Source organism: Andrena cerasifolii, chromosome 5, assembly GCF_050908995.1.
Source record: "Andrena cerasifolii isolate SP2316 chromosome 5, iyAndCera1_principal, whole genome shotgun sequence".
Lineage (NCBI taxonomy): Eukaryota > Metazoa > Arthropoda > Insecta > Hymenoptera > Andrenidae > Andrena > Andrena cerasifolii.
The window spans coordinates 15458986-15476917 of NC_135122.1; the positions used below are offsets into that span (position 1 = coordinate 15458986).

General features: G+C 45.4%; 5 protein-coding genes across 10 annotated transcripts in view; 3 read left to right on the forward strand and 2 right to left on the reverse strand.

Moving 5' to 3' along the window:
• Positions 1–977: 977 nt before the first annotated feature.
• Positions 978–4571, forward strand: Galphai (G protein alpha i subunit). Its single transcript, XM_076812765.1, has 4 exons — positions 978–1562; positions 2118–2302; positions 2385–2671; positions 2748–4571. Exons 1-4 carry the CDS (start codon positions 1442–1444, stop codon positions 3223–3225), a joined length of 1071 nt encoding a protein of 356 aa, XP_076668880.1. The 5' UTR covers positions 978–1441; the 3' UTR covers positions 3226–4571.
• The window catches only part of Synj (synaptojanin), a 69157-nt gene continuing 55745 nt past the window's right edge, over positions 4521–17932 (reverse strand). Inside the window, exons 2-8 of one of the 3 annotated variants that reach the window (XM_076812674.1) lie at positions 9402–9621; positions 8898–9255; positions 8656–8820; positions 7518–8572; positions 6870–7441; positions 6611–6785; positions 4521–6523 (exon numbers count right to left, since the gene is read on the reverse strand). In XM_076812674.1, the coding sequence (XP_076668789.1) occupies positions 5517–6523; positions 6611–6785; positions 6870–7441; positions 7518–8572; positions 8656–8820; positions 8898–9255; positions 9402–9528 (3459 nt within the window). In that variant the 5' untranslated portion in view covers positions 9529–9621 and the 3' untranslated portion in view covers positions 4521–5516. Of the gene's footprint in view, positions 6524–6610; positions 6786–6869; positions 7442–7517; positions 8573–8655; positions 8821–8897; positions 9256–9401; positions 9770–17932 lie in introns of those variants that run through there. The other 2 variants (XM_076812675.1, XM_076812673.1) reach the window with 2 other exon arrangements.
• On the reverse strand, positions 10430–14253 carry Ari-2 (E3 ubiquitin-protein ligase ari-2). Of its 4 annotated transcripts, none has more exons than XM_076812755.1 (8): positions 14236–14253; positions 12919–13441; positions 12616–12847; positions 12429–12546; positions 12132–12356; positions 11861–12073; positions 11632–11781; positions 10430–11492 (listed from the first exon to the last, which is right to left on the reverse strand). In XM_076812755.1, exons 2-8 carry the CDS (start codon positions 13439–13441, stop codon positions 11463–11465), a joined length of 1491 nt encoding a protein of 496 aa, XP_076668870.1. In that variant the 5' UTR covers positions 14236–14253; the 3' UTR covers positions 10430–11462. The 4 variants fall into 4 exon arrangements, with proteins under 4 accessions (XP_076668870.1, XP_076668867.1, XP_076668868.1 ...); XM_076812752.1 differs by lacking the exon at positions 14236–14253 and adding an exon at positions 13948–14109; XM_076812753.1 differs by lacking the exon at positions 14236–14253 and adding an exon at positions 13500–13924 and having other exon boundaries at positions 11630–11781.
• Dph3 (Diphthamide biosynthesis 3) lies at positions 14692–15488 on the forward strand. Its single transcript, XM_076812793.1, has one exon. It carries the CDS (start codon positions 15088–15090, stop codon positions 15340–15342), a length of 255 nt encoding a protein of 84 aa, XP_076668908.1. The 5' UTR covers positions 14692–15087; the 3' UTR covers positions 15343–15488.
• On the forward strand, positions 15528–16491 carry Polr3g (RNA polymerase III subunit G). The gene has a single exon (XM_076812778.1). The coding sequence runs from the start codon at positions 15535–15537 to the stop codon at positions 16186–16188; it is 654 nt and encodes a 217-aa protein (XP_076668893.1). The 5' UTR covers positions 15528–15534; the 3' UTR covers positions 16189–16491.

A 17932-nucleotide genomic window follows, 5' to 3' on the forward strand; every position in this document is an offset into this window, starting at 1 on the left:
CCCCTTTCGATTTCTGATACCCTCAGAGGGATCCTCCCACTCAAGTGTAGCCGCTGGAAGATGAGCAGCGGAATCATGAATTATTAAAAAATATCGAGCGCCGTCACCGACCGATATAGCAGCCAACTCTATCTTATAGCTTCTAGGAATATTTATCTTTTATCTTCTCATATTTTTACCAATATTTTTTATTCCAACGCTTCAAAACCAAACCAAAGTTTATATAATAATATACTTAAACGATTGATTTTCTCTTTCTCTCAATCTCGAAACCGCTGGGCGCCGCCGGCACCGGTATAACCCCCCACTACCCCACCACACACACCTATCCACCAAATTGTCTGTGAATTTCGAAATGCACAGAGAGAAAAACTTGGGCCCCGAGAAGTCCCAATATAACACAAACAGATCTTCTTGTGTACAAATATCATCGATAGAAACGATGTACGAGAGAGAGTAGGGGAGTAGTAGTAAGTAATAAGTAAAGTAAAGTAGTGTAGTAGAGTATTATTTTAATTATATAAGGAGAAGGAGAGAGGATGGATGATGCGCGCGCGCGCCGCCCCCTCCCTGCCGTATATCTCGTTCCAGCCGATCTTCGATTTCCCTTCTCTCCCATTAGATGGCAGGCACGATGAGAGGAAAAAGCGAGTTGTACCGATCTGACAACCCGTCTACAGTGGCAACGGAAGAGAAAAGGGGGTCACCATAGGAAAAGGAAGAGCGTTTCCGTCCTGGGTCCGCTAGAGGACTCATCGGAACTCGTATATATACGGACGAGAGGGCGAGCGAGGACTTGCGAGAAAGCCTCGGGGCTTCGTGGCCCTCTGGTGGAGCTTCGGCTATGCCGCTACGGATCCCTGCAGAGTGGAGGGGACAAGGAACGGGCCCAATGGTGGCGTTTCCATTGGCAGAGGAATGCACGCGCCCGTCTCGCCAATTGGGCCATGGATCGCGATCGAAAGATCTCGGCCAATCCTGCCCCGCTATCCTGCTCGCCGTGGAGCAATCACGCGCGAAGGGCTCCCGACACAGAGAAGCGATCGTGCCGGTAAGCGCACATCGGCGCTCGTGCAGCAGCGGCAGGAGCAGTTGCGGGCCATTGTCATCGTGTTTGACGGGTGACGAGAAGGGAACTGAAGAGAACGAGTCTCGGAACGAAGGCGAATCTGGCTGTTGCATCGCGGGTCGCGATAATAGGGACGTCGGCTGGTCGAGCACGGGTGGCAAGTGTGCGCGGTTGCGCGGCCGATCGGTGCGTTTATATGCGAGGGCAAGCCGCGTGCGGGCGGTTCCCACACGTCCGTGCAACAAGTGTCATTAGACGGGCGCGAGGCCCAAAGGGCAGCCGATTGTGCTTCGAGGGGACGTGATCGAGAGACGCCGTGCATGGTGCCCGTCCCTCCCCCGTACCGACACAGAGAGAGGACCATCGGCGAGGATGGGCTGCGCGGTGAGCACCACCGGCGAGAAGGAAGCCTGTGAGAGGTCGAAGAAGATCGACAAGGACCTGAGGGCCGATGGGGAGCGGGCCGCCAGCGAGGTCAAGCTCCTACTGCTTGGTATAATATTTTCTTCATCCTCTTCTCTTTCCACCCCTCCCCTTCTTCCGTGGTTCCATCGTCGATGCACAATTTCGTTTTACGATCGTCCTCCTGTTGTCATTCGTCGTTCCCGATGTTGGTCTCGCGGCGGCCGTTTCCTCGGTCGTCACTGCCCGCCCGTCGTAAAAGTAGATCGCATCGCACTGGGCGGATCGGGCCGCTCCGGGAAACGGATATTCCTTCGACTCGATAGTTTCCAGATTTCTCGGAGAGAGACGGGATATTTCGATGGATTTTTCGTTTTAAATACCATCCCACCGCCCCTCGCTCCGTGTGCCAGCCGCGGGGTCTAATGAATTATCAGATTTGCGCAATCGCGGAAGTGGAGCGCGGGCGATTTTCCGAAAACTTGAATCATCGGCCTCGCGTGAATCACTTGGATAACGACGGATATTTTCATGAGCTGTGGATGATGGTGGTGGAGAGTGGTGTGCGAACTGGAGGGTATAGGAAAGGTTTAGGGATTGGGTTTAGATAAGGTGTTCTTTTTTTTTTCTTGTTTTCTGTTTCAAGGAGCGGGAGAATCCGGCAAGTCTACCATAGTCAAACAAATGAAAATTATACACGAGACTGGGTACAGCAAGGAGGAGTGCGAGCAGTATAAGCCTGTGGTGTATAGCAATACGATACAGAGTCTGTTGACGATAATTAGAGCCATGGGACAAATTAGAATCGATTTCGCGGACCCTAATAAAGCGGTAAGTGTCTTGTGGGATCTTGTTTATTTTGGTGTATCGCGCGGGGATTTATCTGTATTAAGCAAATCTAATTATGTTGTAGGACATAGCCCGTCAATTCTTTACCCTAGCTTCTGCGGCAGAGGAGGGTGAACTAACTGGGGAGCTGGTGCTATTAATGAAACGATTATGGCAGGACGCGGGGGTTCAGCTTTGTTTCACACGCAGTAGAGAGTACCAGCTCAATGACTCGGCAGCGTACTATCTTAACGCCTTAGACCGTATAGTGCAACCCAATTACATTCCTACCCAGCAAGATGTTCTAAGGACACGTGTAAAAACCACAGGAATAGTGGAAACGGACTTCTCTTTTAAGGGTTTACAGTTTAAGTGAGTCGCCTTCAAGGTACACCTGTTCACCTTACGCTATGTAGACTATCCGTGAAAATGCACCGTTCTGTCTTAGGATGTTCGATGTGGGTGGCCAGCGATCGGAGAGAAAAAAGTGGATACACTGTTTCGAAGGTGTGACCGCTATTATCTTCTGTGTCGCGCTAAGTGGATTTGACCTGGTGCTCGCCGAGGACGAGGAAATGAACAGGATGATAGAATCGATGAAGCTGTTCGACTCTATTTGCAACAGCAAATGGTTCGTCGACACGTCGATCATCTTATTCTTAAACAAGAAGGACCTCTTCGAGGAAAAGATCACGAGGAGCCCGCTGACTATCTGCTTCCCGGAGTACAAAGGTGCCAATACATACGAAGAGTGCGCTACCTATATCCAAATGAAATTCGAGAACCTGAACAAAAGGAAAGATCAGAAGCAAATATACACGCACTTCACGTGTGCCACTGACACGTCCAATATACAATTCGTCTTCGATGCAGTAACCGACGTCATAATCAAAAACAACTTGAGCAATTGTGGTTTACTGAGTTAGACACTCCATTGAACTCGATTGAATCGGAAAGCATTAGATCAACGCCTAAGGTTCGTGAGCCTACGCGAACGCGCTAAAAAACATACATGTGAGACTGAACAGGGATTGTTAGAAGCAAGGTATGTTTGTGTATACTAATGCGTATGCCAATCACGCAATCTTTTTCACTCCGGCATTTTTATCGATGTTTACAATATTTTTCGTTTAGTATTATGTAATGGTTTGCTAGGTCCTACACTTCTCGATCAACTAAATATCTCTTTCCGAGCAAAAGTTCATGACACTTTATTGGAACGGGGGCCGGTGTTTAATTTACTGGCCCGATCTATATACAGCAATCGATATCGAATCGAACCCATCAAACATTTGAGAAACTTCCAAAATCTATATATAACGCTCTTAACGATCAAAGCAGATACTATCGGCAAATTAAAAAGACACTTGGTCTCTGCTAACTGTATTTAGTATATTAACCAGAAACTAGTTAGCTATTAATTTAGTGATATCTTTTTGTATATAATTTATTCGCTAAAAAGACTATGTCTATACCGGATGGAAAAGTATATTTCCATGATCGTGCTCGAAGCCACATTCATTCCTCTCATTCAGTGTTCGTACTTTTGGCGACAAACACAGCTCTCTGTATTGACGGTATATATTTATACAAACGAAAATTTTTCACAAGGGAAACTTTTTACAAAATCTTTTTTATACGTATTAACGTTGATAAACGTTGAAAGGGCTGTCGTTATTGCTCTACCTGCCAAACGAATGACAATGCTAGAATTAGTCACAGATTTAGAAATCAATCTCATTATATTGCAGAGACGAATAAACAATTTTTTTTAGAAGAGCCAATATTTTTTTACATTCCTATGCTTCGTGTTATTGTGAGACATAGACGGAGGCTTTCGCTGGATATTGAAAGAGCAATAAGATAATATCTACTTGGAAAAGCCATGCATCAATTAGAAAAACATTATTACTTCTCTTTTACTAAAGTCATCTCTATTTACATTATTCTTCAAATTTAATACACAATTCGATTACAAAACCTCGCAAGCTCCAAGTATCTTCACTTCTTATTTGAAATCGAAAATCCTGCGTGCCCGACTTGATTCGTTCGCGAAACACTAATCGTTCCCTTTCGACAGAGAAACATTCCACATACGATAACACACGCGTATTAAGTACTTATTAGTCCCCGAATGTTGCAAAGTAATTAAGGATGCTTTCTTCGTTGCGTAAACAGAATCTCGTTTTACCTCTACCTTGTATCGACCTTTTTATATATATATATATGTGTTTGTACAATAATACAATACATGAAGCTACAAAATAAACAATTGTAATGCTTTGTTTCATTCCGACGGTGTTTTGGATTGGAAGATTATTGATCGATGCCTTTATGCTCTCGTTAACAATTACTTATTTAAATCTGCTATTACGTATCCATCGTATTTTATCAGTAACTTAAAAGAACATTGATTGGTCAACGATTGTATATATTTTATGCATACAATACACACTTATATGGAAAGTATTTTTAAGAATACTGTTACGTGAGTATTATTCTTTCTTATTACTATATAACCAGCAGCGAATTTAAGTTGCGCTTCCCTCTAACACGATTCTATGCCAACCATTCACAACTCTTTTTCTCTTCTCTTTAGAAAAATATGTTAGGATGCAACAATAGACAGAGATTTTTTTCTAACGTCAATCGTAAATAAATTAATCTACCATGGGTGATACAACGGTTTCATGGCTCGTACGGCTCGAAATGTAGGGCACAACGACAATAAGTATTCCCACACGTTTCGCCACTATAAATTTTTTCTCACAACTTTATATTCGGTATGATACTCTTTTCAACAGTAAGTATAGAATTCATCAACATAATTATCATCTCGTTACTCTCAACGATTCTTAAGAAGCCTTTAATACTACATGCGCTGAATCTACGTATATCGCTAGCTATGGTACTCGTATAATGAAGATGCTTGAGGTATTTAACGAACTGAATTGCAGCGTAACGTAATGACGTAGGGAAAGGTGCCTTTCGCGACAGGAAGCATAAGTTCTCTCACAGGTGCGCGGACAACTGGGCCTGGCCGATCGCGGGGCGCAGGCTTGAACTTTACAGAAAGCTACACAGCTGTACAACGTTACTCGGAAGCGATTCTAGTTCCCTTGTAATTTCTATCGATATTCATCATAAATAATTTGCTACACAATGACGCCTAATGGTATACAATTCACGTTGGAATGATTACGCGTATCGTCGCCGTTTAATGTGGATTTCTGGCTGGAATAGGTGGCCCACCCGATGTTCTTGCCGGTATAGGCGGTGGAACGTTCGACGTGGGTAAACTGGGTGGAGGATGTTGAGGCGGGGGAGGGGCTTGTCTCTGTGGCAACGGAGGAGGTTTGGAGCTGGGAGGCCTGCTAGATAATTCTTGCGAGGTATCTGCACGCGGCAGTGGCGGCGGCGGACGGTTTGGTATGGGGTAACTGGGAGATCCGTCCATTATCTCCTCGTAAATCGCAGATTCCGGCGATAGCCTCTCGCTCTGTTCGGACTCTATGGTTTCCCTAGACAGCGGGGCTGGGAATTGATTGGGTAACACGCTGAATACACCAGCTCGCGGGCCTTGCTTTCGATCCTGCAGCGGGCTCTTAGGCGGTTGAGACGGCCGACCTGGTGGAGCTGGTCTAGGTGGCGGGACCACTCCGTTTGGGCTACCTCTACTGGGGGAACCTCGTTCCGTTAACTCTAGCTGTTCTAATCTTTGCATAGGGCTCCTCACCGGAGAGCCCAGAGTGAATTGCGCGACAGTGGTGTTGCTGCACAGCGCTATCTCCTTCTCGATCATCAGTTGTACCCAATTCGGGGATTTGAGAGATAACTTCAAGGTCAGACCGTACACTTGAGTCATGCCCTGCCTTACTGCCGATAAAGCGCACTGGCCGTCTCTGAACGTCACCCAGATCGTCTCACCGATATATCTGACGAGAATCACCTCGCCGATGTGGGAGAGGTCTTGCAGCAGGGCCGTTATGAAATTATCATCGGACACGCCAACGTCGTCGGATTCCTCCACTGCCTTCACTACTATGGTACCATCTGGCGGGCCTAAATCTTGAATCACCTCCTTGAACACTTGCTCTCGCTTCTCGGGCTCGACACAATGGATGTCCACGTCGATCACCGCGATAACTGGCCGATGATCGCTCTGCTTCAGTTCCGCTCTACCGTAATGAATCAGGTTCCCTGGGTTCCAATCTGTAGGCGAATCTGAAGCACAGGTGTGTACGTACGTTCAATCATTATCGAGAACGAAAATGGGGCGAGTGAAATTAGTCAAGCTTGCACGGAACTAACCGATATCGGGTACTTGTTTTCTACGCTTCCACAGCACCCTGTCCGTCCACGCAGGCTGACGGCACTTTTCGCTGGTGTCGTAGTCGTCCGAGAAAAGATCGTATTTGTATGTCGGAGCGAAGTTGACAGGGCCTTCCAAGAAATTTTTAAAAACATTCCCCTGATCCTGTTGCACCTAAGTTCGAAACGCAGGATTAAAACTCCTTCCCTTGCCATCTCTCTGAGGTATCTATTTCATGCTGGACTTTAATGTACTTACCCTCAATTGATCATACTGCAATATCTGATCGAACTCGTTCCTCTTGATCATTTCCTTCATCTCGTCTTTATCCATATCAACTCTGTAATTAAAATCTCCGCACCAGAACACGTAATCGTGCGTATTCAACGTTCTTCCCATGGGGAAGGTAATCTTACGCGTGATCTCCGCGTAGTCCGCATTACGCTCGTTAACTTGCGACTGCCCAGCAGCGAAGTGAGCGCAAACGAAACAGAAAGATGTCGAGTATAACACGCATCTAATAGCTGCAGCTCCCTTGTTACCTGTTGCGCCGCCTAACCCGGTCTTCACGCAATCTACGGCCACGTCTCTCAGATAAGGCGCGTGCATAGGCCGTATGAACAGATAAAGGCAGACGCCGACTAATTGCTGGTACGTCACCAGAACGTATTCGGTGTCTCTGGAAAGTACTTTCTGCAGCTCCTCTGCCCAAGCTTTCGCGTTATCGGTACTAGCGGCCATTATATTACTAGCATTTAAATCGACAATTTCTTCGAACCCTATCGCAAATATATCTACAGGAACATTGTCATATTCGACGGATACCAGAGCTGCAACGAGAAACACGATATGGTAGGCAGGAATTTATCGCACAGCTGTGGTTAGATATATTTAAATGATACTTACACGATGATTTACGAGGAGCATCCAGCAACCAATCAGAAAGGGACACGTCTTTGCATACTATGCTTCGAAAATGCTTTCCCCCGTTAACATTGTAAGTGCCGACGCTTACTCTGAGATTCATCGTGGTCACGTACTCGTTGTACCTCTTGCACATTTCCCTGAGGACGCTCGGCGGAGCGTGTAGCAGATTGGATGGCAAAAGTAAACGAGCCCTGTCCGCTAGCTCCGTGTTTAAAGTCGACCCCAGTAGCAAGATATCGATAGCTTCCTGTTTACTGGAGTCCAATAAGTTATTTTGTATCGTTCTAGCCGCGGATCTCGCGCCGTCCATCAGTTTCGAGCTGCCCTGAATCGCCCCTGTGCCAGCGTATATCTTGCTCACTTCGTTCCCGTTGTTGATCCACATTTGCCGAAATACTTCCTCGAACCTCGAGACCATCTGCTGCTTCTCGAGCAGCTTTAACAGTCCAAGCTGTTTGCCAAGTATCTCCAGCGCGAAGAACGTTTGCACGCAGTTCGTTCTGTCCAAACAGTCGAGGCAATTCGTTCTAACGGTCCCCGTTTGCTCGAGGATAACAGTGTTGTTAGCGGCATAGAATAACGAAAAGGATTCTAAATATTTCTCCACCTTCGCTTTCAATTTCGAGAGGTTCTTCGTGTTCCCGCCCCTACATTCTTGGTGGTAGTCGAACAGAATGTGAGGCACATCGCTGTGCTCCGACTTATTGTGACGGGTCTGGAACAACTGGCTCAGCATCGCCTCCCCTTCTTTGCTACCGATCACGCTGCAACCAAGAAGATTCACGATCACCTGCTGCCCGTACCTTTGCTTGATCATATCCAGGTGTCTGTCGAAAGCTGGCGCAGAAGCCTCGAAGCCGCGAGAGATCTTCACTTTGTGGGAACCAACTTGAATACCAGGTTGCTCCCAGAACAGAGGGACTGATCCTCTAGTTTGGACGTAAGAGGTTACTTCGTTGTCTAAATATATCACTTGCTCTGTTTCTACGAAATTCGCTACGTGGCCATCGTCGTTGGTGCCCCTGACGTTAAACCTAAGCAAAGAAGCACATGTGAAATTAGATACAGGCGATAGGAGTCTTATCCTTCTTTTCTTTTTTTGTCGAATAAATAATACCTGGTGCCAGCACGTTCGCAACTTAATCTAGAAACGAGGACAGCCCGAGCTTGCCTGTGGCCCACGTACACAGTTCGAATCTCAACGCTGCCGCACATTGCTTTAAGTAACCAGTGATTCGTGTCCACGCCGAATCTCAGTAAATGTATATGCAACATTCGATTCCTGTTCGTCGGATGAAAGAAACATTACAACACCCGCCTTCGCGTTATCCTAAGGATTAGATTATCCTCCGCACTAACCAGAAAAATCTATTGTCAGTTATCGTGGATTTGCATCGCCTCTGCGCGCTGAGAGTGATATCGAGGGGCTCCTGGTGTCCAGCGGACCACGAGAAATAGAATGTACCCGAGTTCAGAACCTTCCTGACTTCCGATACACGATCCTCGTTGCCCTGCGTGTAATGGAGCGGTACGAAATGCGTCTGCGTGATCCTGAACACTTCCGACTCTCCGACTTTACCCACTGAAAAGCAGCCAGTAACAAGTACAAGGTACAACAGCGTGTTCTCCCCAGCATTCAATTGCAAGACACCCAAGCATCCGTGGGCGTCTAAGAGCTTCGTATACTTTCCCTTTAAAGTATCGGTCTCCTCAGCGGCTGCAAAGTAACATTATTAACGATGTTACACGTACAAATGGTGGAGCTACTCGAACACCGGCGATCGAATCTTTTCAAACGAGGAAAGAACGAGGGTCAAGGATACTCGGAGCAAACATTTCCATCAACGATCCCGAATTACTTACACAGAACGGCGACCGCCTGCGACTCGAAGAGAACCGTTTCCTTTCGGTTTCGCTGCTCCAGTATCAGGGAGTGAGGGCTAGGCGGCTTTAGCTTTTCGTAGACGCGAAACCCTTTGCCCATCGCCATTGTTGCGCTGTTGCCTTCGGAGGTTTCGGAGATAGAGGTGTGCGGCAAGATATGACAGTCCCGTCTGTCATACGGAGCAGCGTGATTATCCTATACTCTATTTCGGTGTATTTCCCTCTGCCGACAGAACGCACTTCGCGCTCGGGCATCAACACTGTGACGGTGTTACCACTTGCCTCTAGTTGCTCGCGGAGGGGATCACAACAGCGCTCTCCTCGCTGATCTGTCGATACTTCGATATTTCCGCGATATATACATCGCGCGCGCGATTCCACTGTGAGCCTGCGGTCTGCGGTCCACTTGTCCTAACCGTAACAATCAATCGAACGCGCCATTTTGAAATTTTGAAACTCCGTAACCGTGCAACGATCTCGCGCCACGAGTCTATCCGGAATTAAAAATGTAAAACCATGGAATCGAGGCGAGTAATTAAGCCTTTCTTGCCCGGGCACTTTCGACGGTAGTAACGCGGCGCGTAGTGAAAGCGTGCAGAGATTAGAAAACACGATGCGCATGATGAAAGCGTAGGAAGAATTGTCGAATGCTATTCGTGTTTTAAATGAATATGTACGGTTAAAAGAATGTATGATGGTTTAATGGTTATTTCAGGATTTTATTTAGGATTCAACGCGATTAAAAAGGGAAATGGGTTTGCTGTTTCTTGGGTATATTTTAGATCGTTCAAATTATGGCGCATAAATAATCGAACTCATAAATCGATTCACGCCATCTTATTGAGATTCTCGATAACATTCGAATACTTCGATATTCGAATAACTTTCGAATACTTGGATATTCGAATAATATTAAGAATAATTATAAGAAATGACGAAACAAGTGATTTTGGCCCCCTTGGCAGACCTAGTATCAATGAACAACATTACCTCCTCGGAGAATCGAATTGTTGCGATAAAGTTTATTTCTCTCAGCGAGACAGTTAGTTTGTTACATTGATTTTGCACAATGGCTGTTACGTCTTAACAGGACTGTTCGACAAACGATCGTCGCTCTTCTCGCAAGAATATCAGCTATTCTAACGTATCGTGGTTTAAATAGTTTAAAAAGAAAAAACGTCAAGTTCGATTACGGCTACGCCCTCGCGGATGTCTTTGATCGTTGCATACACCTTACACGTCTAGTTAATAGAAAACGTCGCGTCCTTTCGCGTTACCACAATATTTACACGGCGTGAGGTACCATCAGTGTTGGCACCTAATTATTCGTTAGGCTACCTGCGCTTCCTTCTCTCTCGTTTTTCTTTAAGTCTGTCGTTGGTACTAAAACGTATCCTTAGTAGCAGCAATACTTGTTGAACGAAAATGTCGGAGGCCCCGTCGAACCGGGCGTAAGCGATGGGCGCGCTTAAGCCCGCTCGACGAGGTTTATGCCTCGTTAAAGGGATTAACATTACTGTTATTGCGCCTCTGCGTCTGTCTGGCGAGCTGTGCGGTAAGCGCCGATAAAAATACCTCCTAAAGACGAATTTCGAAGAAAACGCTGCTGCGTCTTAAAGTATGTTTGAAGACACTCTTAGACTAGGAAATTAATATACATTTCTATATGAAATTTTAACAATCAGTCGATACGATTAATACTTTCCTATGCTTCCCTCCCATTCGGTGCCTCCTTCGCGCCACGCACCTAAACAATTCATTATGTACGATTACATAAACAACCCAGCGCGCTGATTACAAGTGGATCGAAACTTATCGTAAGACATTGGAGATACGGAATCTGTCCCTCCATCACTTTGCAAACGTGATTCGCAAAAGAATTACTCTAATTCGTAGAAAGGAATGAACTCAGGGAGGCGTGTTATCCTCTCAGCTGGAATCGCTCGGGTATAGGAGATCATCCTTCCTTCGATGATCGCTTGTGCTAAACCTGCTCGGTCTCCTTCCCATCCTTTAAAAGTCCACTCGTCCGATTTCCTCTTAACGGCGATTAATTAGACCTAACATGTACTATATAGAAAATATTACTTCTTGGAATATATGAATTCTGTTCTGTTTAAAAACTATAGTCGTTTCGCAAGTTTGGCCCGGCTGTAAGATCGTAGTGATCGTAGTAGAACAGAATGTACGTTTAGTTTAGTGCTTACACCTCAAGGAAGTCCTTCAGTAAAGTGACGCGACGCTTCTCAGCGATGTCCATTTGATTCTCTAGATCCCCGCGATCCGTTGTCTCAGCCCGCTCTATCTTCCACGAAAGATTCTCTATCTCCGCTTCCAGCTGGGCCTGCTGGTACTCAAACTTGAAAGCAAAAACCGACTCCGTTAATCGCCTCCAACCGTGTGGGCGCTTATTGTACAATGGTTAAGCGAAGCTTTACCAATTCTTTGCGCGGTCCAGGCTCCATATAATAAGCGTAGGGATAAGTGTACTGTAAAGTGTAACGGCAGCGTGCCAGAAGCGACGCGGCCTCGAACAAATGCTGCCAGTCGATCCACGTTCCACTGGCGTTCATCACTTTCTTGTTTATCCGCATCTTTATGCCCTCCAGAGTCTGCTCCTCCAATTTCAACGACTTACTGTGGTTCTCCCACTGGAAGGTGTTTAAGTTGAATGCTGCGTGCGCTTGAGTTACGAATAAAACAACTTACCCTTTCGTAGTAATGCAGATACTTCTTCAGAGCTTCTCGTGCCTGTGCGTGGACACTTTCGTGAGCGACGTTTGGATTATCTTTGTAACGCGAGCACTCGTAGTATTCACTGCCATGAGCCTTCCAGTCTCCGAGGCATATCCAACAGAAATCGTGTTTGCAGTTGAAGCATTGCATGTGATTGCAGCCACCGTTCTTCTCTATGCATATATGACATTTCGGACACTGCGAATGAAGATCGTTTGTTATTGCGATACGCATTATCAAAAGACTGATTTGCACGACTCGAGTACTGACATCTTTGGTGTGGGCGCTGATGTAGTTAGCCGTCTCCGAGTCATCCGCACATTTCGTCAGCCACTCCTTAATCGTATTGCAGTCGGTAGGTGCGTGGTAGTCCATACCACATCGGAAGCTGAAGTTGTAATATTCGGTTAAGACACTGTAGGACTCTCCGAGCGTGTCTGAAATCTCGGACACCTACCAAAATATAGTTTTGCAGGACGAACACATAACTCTCTTTGCTCGTTGTTCCTTTGAACACATAACTATTTGGCAATTGGGGCCCGGGCAGAATCTTAATTGCGGATGGGACTTGACGTAATCACAGAAGGCGAGTTGTTGATAGCTTTCTCTCATGTTAGGCTTAGTGAGCAGGGACAGAACGAAATCCTCCGGAACTAAGACGTTACACTCCTGTGCCATGCAGCTTATCCCTGGTCAAAGTAACGTATTATCGTAAGTCTGATTCGGCGTGTTTGGGTACCGCGTACACCGACGGACTTACCTGTAGAAATACCTTGAGTTATTTGTACTTCGAAATGCATGCACCAACAGTCTTTACAAAAAGAGTGTCCGCACGTTAATGTAGAAAACTTATCAGTTGGGTAAATTGTAACGCAAACTGAACACACTCCTCCCCTGTGACCTTTCAATCCTGGCACCGAGTCCAATAGAGACAATGGTTTTATTTTTGAATTAATTAACAAACTGGAAGCATTGGTACGGTACTTTGTGATGATATCTTGTAATGCCCAATTGTGCGCGTGTAGTAGGACTTTGGCTAACGACGGTGTTACGTGAAGACTATTACTTAACACTTCAACATTCTCGTTTAAAAGTCTCTCCACCTCCTCGACTCTTAAACAGTCGTACACGGCGTACTCCGGGTTCCTTTTGTTCTGATCCGGATCTACGTCATTGTCAACTTCCCCGCCCCATGGCTGAACGTTATAATAGTCCTCGTACCCAGGATCCCCGCAGTCCGAGTCCGAGTAATCCATGTCGCTGTCGTACTCTTCGCCCGACATCTGCGTCACAAACACACGTTACAATATCTGTAACTACAAATTCAATCGCACCTCATACAGTGTGCATATACCCATACATTTGCTAATCTCTCATAACCTCCTAATCTCAGCTATTTATTAGCAAGCGTCGGAATACAAATATATTTACTACGAGCGAACAGCAACGATCCCATAAGCAAAAAGTTCACTTAATCTCGAGGACGAGGATTGGGAAATAAAAAGTTTCAGTGGCCATGCGAGGATAGCATATTCTTAGAATCTCTCCGATCGGTATGGTTTGCGTGGCCCTTGAATAAACATCTCAGACACGAGAAACGAGAAGCCGCTGGGATATATCCGAAGGATCACAACTCCGCGCGCTGCGCTAGATTATTTCCCACTGGGAATGTAATAAACCGTAGCGTTTTGGGGTGACGTTTCGTAAACAATTTCATGAGATTATTAACGCTGCGTCTCGTGCAAAGTACTCGCTTATCGTAATTCGCCCCGTAACGACGACGACCCACCTTTACGCTTTTATTCATCAAGAAAAGTGCATTGATGTTTCTGTTTCATGGGTTGAACGGAAAAGTGATATTAAAAGGGCTTTATCGCAACCAAAGTCTATACCAACAGTCGCACCAGCGCATGAGTTATATGTGCATACGCTCTCTCTCTCTCCCTCTCTCCCTCCCTCTCCCCCTGCTCCCACAACACTCACTCTCTCTCCCTCTCGCGTCAGATGTATGATGCGAGCGTGTTGTAACAGATGATTTCATTATAATCTTGCAAGTAGATAAGAATGTCAAAATCACCTGATAGAAAACAGCTGAGGTCTGCAAAGTAAACACCAACAGTATCAAATATCATTGATCAGCCGAGATTCGATTTCGAATGCTACCTACATGGCTACGTTTTCGAATTTTCTTTTATATTTGCCGCTCGATTTCGAGGTTATTCTTATTGAAATTAGGCAATCGTTATAGTAGTTGGTCACTTCCTCGATGCGTTATATTTAGGTAGTCGAATCTTAAATAAATTTGCGGTATTTATTATTTTTTAAGATGTTTTGAGGTAACGCGATCTGTATTTTAAAGAAATTTATGGTCCCAGTTTTCTTTACCTACCTATTTGATAGAAAGCGTGGTTCTGTAATTGGGATCGGAGCATTCGTTGATTTTATATGTACCGTGCGTTTTCCATTCACGTGGGATGTCTTGTAGATGATTATCTTTTAAGATATCGGAGGTCACGGTGAAATAAGCTCGCGATATTTTGAGATTCTTTTGTAGATAATTCTATGCATCAGTCATTGTAATTCAGTACAGATTTAGAATTGCGGTTTTAATTAATAATACCTGTAACAGAATATATTAATCTATTTCCCATGTGCGATGATTTTCATCTTCAGCAGCCGAATAGTTTTTTAGATTCTTTGGCTTTTATTTACGCACGTAAAAGCACAAGTTGTGCGTACAGTTTCGCAGGAACGATGGTTTCGACGATAGTTCGAGTTTTTTAAATAGTCTGCAGTTTTTTTATTTCATTCAGTTCGCCATCTATGACATGCTCGACGTTGTTTGGTGGTGGTCACCGCGTACCATGTGCTCTTAACCTCTTCCTAACCTCGGAGCGGAAGAGTCGGGTATTTGTTTACGTTTGGAATTATGTCCGTGTACCACGATGAAGTAGAAATCGAGGATTTCGAGTACGACGAGGACGAGGAGATATATTACTACCCATGTCCCTGCGGCGATCAGTTTCAAATATCTAAAGCAGAGCTGGCCGACGGGGAAGAAGAGGCCACATGCCCTTCTTGCTCCTTGGTTATCAAAGTGATTTACGATAAGGAAGCGTTCGCAGCTAAGCAAGAGGAACTTGTCAAGGGCGAGGAGAAAGAGCTCATAGCGCAGAAGGCTTAAAGTAAGTCCGCTTACCTCCTGGAGCACTTGTATTCTACGTTCTACATGTTCGGTGTTATGATCTTTGGAGTTGATTCGCAGATTTGACAGGAAAGATACTTGACTTCGCACGGGCTGTATAAGTATACCCCGGAACTATAGATTCATTGCCTTTAGTTAATCATCACTGTGGGAAGATAAAAGACAATCGCCATGGCGGGACGTGGTAGAGGAAGAGGTAAACCATCCATGTCGATTAGCACAGAGCAGTTGGGCTTCTCCAAGGGCGAGGCTCTACCGCCACCAGTCTTACAGCCTCCGCCAAAATATCCTCCCTTGGAATACAAAGCATTGCCACTGACTATCACGAACGAGATGAGTTACCTGCTGGAACTGAAGCGGGAATTTGCAGAGTACACGCGAGAGTCGCCCGACAACGTATTGCCTGTAGTGATTAAGAAGGACATAGAGAGATACTCCGACCGCTACCAAGACTTAATAACGGACAAGACTAGTTACGAAACCAGATACGACTGGAGTAGAATGCCGGCAGAGCTGAAGCCCGTAGCTCGCAAGCGTAAGGGGCAGAAAGTGACGAAGCCAGTGAAGAAGCCGAAGAACGTGGACGTCGAGACGAAGTTGCAAGAGCTGGAGAAGAAGGAGAGCACGCAGCAGAGCGACGTCGAGGAGGAAGAGAAAGAGGAGGAGGAGACGGAGGAGAAGGGGGACGAGCATGTCGAAGAGGAGGAGGAGGAGATGATCGACGAGGAGATGGACGAGGGCACGGACTATGCGAACAATTACTTCGACAACGGGGAGGGTTACGACGAGGAAGACGATAACTTGGACGATGGACCTATTTATTAACATATAATTTTTTATAAGAATTGGAAATTCTTCTCGGTTCTCGATTATCCGGCTAGGACACTTACAAGCTGCTGGTTGATCGCTACATGGCGCTGTATATATTCTGTTCCTCTTTTCACCGAGCCCTCGATCGTGTGTACAGACAATAAATTATAACTCTTAAACAACGACAGGCTGTTGTACGGTTGCAAATGGTGTCCAATTCTTCCTTCACCACCCCGCGACGGGGCTGGCCTCGTAGATGGGAGAAAACATGTATGTATCGGAACAATGAAAAAAAGAGTCCAGGCTCACAGGAAGCGTCGGCGTGTTCTTTATTACGAGTATTTCAATTTCTAATATATAATATATATATATATTTATATATATAATATATATATATATAATAGCCATAATAATCTGCAATTATCTTGTAATAAATGATCCTCCTCTACGATGCAATCGGAGAGTAAAAACGCAACTGTTTTGGACGAGAAGGGGATGCGCAAAAGTACCGTAGTGCCGCGTAATGCTTTACGTTTACGCTCGCCGTGGTGATGGTCGATAATGGGCTCTATAGATCCTCCCATTGCTCGATTCCCATCCGTATTTTGCTCCTTGTAAATTTATGCCCGTTCATCGTCGCTCCCGAAGTGTGCGCGTACAGCGCCGTGGAGGGGGAGTGAAAATTAAAAGAGGAAAGTCACGGAAGTCGCGAAAGAAGAAGTCGGTCTCCTGAATTTTCCTGAAATTTCCAGCCACCCTGTGTCGTTACCACATAACGCCTCTCACCCTCGGATCGAATCGTTCGCTATAAAATGGCCGCAGACGAGGATCGCACGCGCCTTACAGGCATCCACGCGATCTGGCAGTAAATCGAGCGAGTTATCTTTTTACGCTGGCTGAAACTCCCCCTTGTTCTCTCTCTAATTTAAAATGTTGGACTACAGCGTGGTCCACGGTGCTGCCCAGCCCACGTCACGGCGAACGGCTCGAGCCTAGGGGCCGTCCTTAAATTCCGTAAGGGTACTTTTGGCGAATACTTACCCCCTTCCTCTCCCAGTATAAGAATTTGTAAGATTTGATATTCCAACCCCCTCCTTACGTAATATTTTTTACACTTAATTCTTTCAGTTATTAAAATTCTTTTAAAGGTTCATATAATTCATTTAACTCGATTTCGGGAAATTCAAACTAAAACTACTGTTCTGGAACAATAACGATAGAATTTGTATTTATTGAAAATTAGGTAAAAATATATTATGTAAGGCGCTACCTGACTCCCCTCCCCCCTGTAAGAAATCATAAAAAATTCGCGACCGCCCCCCAAAAGCCTTACGTAATTTAAGGATGACCCCCTAGTAGAAGGACGCCCGAAGCTTTAGGAACGTGTACCAATCATCAGGAGAAACGGAACATGGCTATGAGAATGGTAGTAAGTGTCACCATCGATTCGAAAGGTGAGATGAATTGTTAGAACCTCTATTCGCGTAACGACCAGCACATGTTCCTAAATATTAACTCCCAACTGTTTTCAGCATCCTGTGTAGAAGCCTTAGAGCATATATATATGTATATATACATCTCAATGAGACCACCATGTATATAATATGCTCTAAGGTAGAAGCTGAAGAATACGTCGCCCCCATCTTCGATCACGATCGTTCAACTTTGCGCTACTTGCTCGATCAATCTGCTCTGCGAAACATGAGGAGGCGTGGATTCACGGTATCCTGTGCTTTATATCTGCCTCGACGGTTTGAAA

Bases quoted from the DNA above. Each gene is read 5' to 3' on its own strand.
- Galphai (XM_076812765.1), top strand. From the start codon at position 1,442: ATGGGCTGCGCGGTGAGCACCACCGGCGAGAAGGAAGCCTGTGAGAGG. The intron at 1,563-2,117 runs GTATAATATTTT...TTCTGTTTCAAG, and splicing joins GGTCAAGCTCCTACTGCTTG to GAGCGGGAGAATCCGGCAAG. The intron at 2,672-2,747 runs GTGAGTCGCCTT...GTTCTGTCTTAG, and splicing joins TTTAAGGGTTTACAGTTTAA to GATGTTCGATGTGGGTGGCC.
- Ari-2 (XM_076812752.1), bottom strand. The intron at 12,547-12,615 runs GTAGGTGTCCGA...TTACAACTTCAG, and splicing joins TCCTGCAAAACTATATTTTG to CTTCCGATGTGGTATGGACT. The intron at 11,782-11,860 runs GTAAAGCTTCGC...TTTGCTTTCAAG, and splicing joins CTGGACCGCGCAAAGAATTG to TTTGAGTACCAGCAGGCCCA.
- Dph3 (XM_076812793.1), top strand. From the start codon at position 15,088: ATGTCCGTGTACCACGATGAAGTAGAAATCGAGGATTTCGAGTACGAC.
- Polr3g (XM_076812778.1), top strand. From the start codon at position 15,535: ATGGCGGGACGTGGTAGAGGAAGAGGTAAACCATCCATGTCGATTAGC.